Here is a 2,632-nt window from a genome sequence, read left to right on the forward strand (position 1 = left end):
AAATCTGGTGGACAGGGAAGGTCGATGATAGCACCACATCGAGCAGATATAGTTTTAAAGTGTCGAAGGACTCGCTCCGTATCACGTATATCCTTCCACGCCAGGGAATGCAACTTACACATTGTACCATTGGCTACTCCCCATTCCACGTTACCAATTCCATTGTCAAGCATTTGGGCAGGTCCTCCTTGCACGAAATAACCAAATAAGTTTGGGTAGTCTTTGTCGTTATAGAGCAACTCCAGTAATGTTTGTGGGACTTCTGGAACGGCTTTCCTCCATCTCAATACCACGGTGTTGGTGCGCATTGCACGCAATTTGGCGGTACATGCTGTCAAGGCAGCTTTATCAACATAGCTGGTAGCCAAAATGGTGGATTCGTCCATCCATCCTGGATCATCTTGTACGTCTTGAGCAGTTAGCTCATTAGTGATAGCTTCAATTGCAGCATCATTCAGTAATTGAAAATCTGGTTATGAGCTGGAGCTACCAGGATACGATGGTGGAAGCATACGAAATCTATCCAGGAGGCTTTGCTGAACTGGGCAGCTGTGAGCTCTTTGTTGAGTATTCAGGAAAAACACTCGGAATCGTCCAAAGAGGTCACGGGCGTGGATGATATCAGATTTGGTATCCAACTTGTACATTGCCTTACATAATGGAGTTCCCATGAGTGCCGCTAGCTGTAAGAAATCGCCGACCTTCAGATATAATGTAATCATTAGCTCAAGCAGCTTCAAAAGGGTCATAAGAGCAACAAGCCGTACCTATAATACAGATTTTCCGCCAAATGGAAGATCAAGATCGTACACTAATAGTAGTCGTTTGTCCATCTTTATCGAAAATACACTTTGCGTTTCTTTCAAGACATTTAGCCAAGAAAAACCACTCTCACTAGGTAGCTCATAAAGACCACGAAATAAATGTATCTTCGCTCTCCACTCTTCCGAAGGTCCAATAAAATGACACGAAGCTTGCGCTCAATGTCTGTCGAAATGCAGTTCTTTGCAATTGGGCTCAAGTCGGGGAGCGAGTTATAACGACCATAATCATGGCCATTGGCAATACTGAATTTAGATTTCCGTGGATTGTAGACACACTTCGAGCAAAGATGGACGCCCCCCCTACGTCTCGCACTAGTTCAAGATTCAGATAATATTTTCCCCGTCCGGCTGTAGCAGGATCTGAGCGTGTTTTCGAATAACATCGTTTGATAAATGTTCATAGTGTCTCTTAAGCTCTTCTGGTGAAATTTGAAATGATTCTGAAAGTAGAGGCAAAGGCAAACAAACATGTCGACTTTCCGGCCAAATAAGAAATTCGCAGCAGGAGGCACATGCGAAAATACAGCCATTCGACGGATCATTTGTGGCCGAGGACGCCTGGCAGCGCTCATATTCCAGTAGACCTGGCGGCGCATCCATAACATTCAACAACCGCTCTCTAAACGATTCATCGTCACGAATATGTTCGTCGTTGAAGACGAACGCATCAGGTTGTCCTCCACAGCAGTAATAGTATGCTAATGCCAGCCTCGGATCACTGTTAAAATTTTGGCCTTTCATCATCAGCGAAGGTTCTTCTTCAGAAATGTCATGTTTGTGCAGTATCAATTTTGCCAGCTTTTGCAAACGATCATTGATACTACCACGACTGCTTTTTTTAAACGGTCCTGCTTTTCTGCGCTCTGTTGGTCCGGCGTTCACGGCACCCGCCCTGTCCACGTCTAAAATAATTAGTGTATATATTAACATAACACATTTGTTCCCACGATAACCCACCACGCTTTTGTGCAGCTCTGTAATTCCGCATATAACTAGCTCGTCGCTCTCGTCTTCTTCTGATATGTTGTTCTTCTCCACTGATATGGATGGCACCAACACGTGATCTACCTGCTATCTTGTGAGCTGCTCGGTATTCACGCATGTACTGTGCCTTCCGTTAATGCTTCTGTTCCTGCAGTACCTCGTGTGATGCCCGAGGCTGTCCCTCCGCAGAGAATGCTTCGGATGCAGTACGTTTGGTCATCACCACAGCTAACATACCCAGTAAGAAAAGAATGAGTCCCCCCTTTGCCAACGGCAGAGCTCTTGGACCCCACTCTAGATGATGCCCACACCCGGCAATGAACAAGTCCACCGCTCCAGGATCTCTAAGCACCACCCCCACCACGTCGCTGTGTCGAGGAGATTTGACGTTGCAAAGTAATGTTTGCACAATATAAAGGAGAAACCGAAAGAAGTTGACTAGCTGTGAAATACACAGATGAAGCTAAATGGCTACTCCTGGTGCTAACGGTATGATTGTTACCGCTCAATGTCGCACGGATGTTGACTGAGATTACGGTCACGCAGTACCGTAGACTTAATCCTGTGAGGGGCCACAAATTTTTGTCCGGTCAGGCTTCTTCAATTTGAACACCTGGCCTGGTGCTCGCGGTGCTCTAATTTGCGCTTGCATGTCTCGTGCCAATATTTCCGTAGTCTGCTCTTGAGTGGGAAGTTCCACGCGACGTCTGCAGGCTGTGAGACAGGCGAAGTGTGAGGCGGAACGTTTAGTAGTACAACGTTGATAGACATTGCATACGATGTGACCATGTCCGTCCAGTGCTCGCTAAAATCATCCCACAAGA

General features: G+C 46.2%; 1 protein-coding gene across 1 annotated transcript; it reads right to left on the bottom strand.

The window, feature by feature from the left end:
* Nucleotides 1-228: 228 nt before the first annotated feature.
* PITG_21983 (uncharacterized protein) lies at nucleotides 229-2,522 on the bottom strand (the record flags this gene model as incomplete). The annotated part of the gene is made up of 5 exons (XM_002996806.1): nucleotides 229-331; nucleotides 656-683; nucleotides 1,349-1,726; nucleotides 1,966-2,036; nucleotides 2,422-2,522. Coding segments are annotated over 5 exons (681 nt in total), but the record flags the coding sequence as incomplete, so codon positions are not given.
* Between the last annotated feature and the right edge of the window lie 110 nt (nucleotides 2,523-2,632).

Source organism: Phytophthora infestans, genomic scaffold (genome assembly GCF_000142945.1).
Source record: "Phytophthora infestans T30-4 supercont1.975 genomic scaffold, whole genome shotgun sequence".
Classification (NCBI taxonomy): Eukaryota; Oomycota; class Peronosporomycetes; order Peronosporales; family Peronosporaceae; genus Phytophthora; species Phytophthora infestans.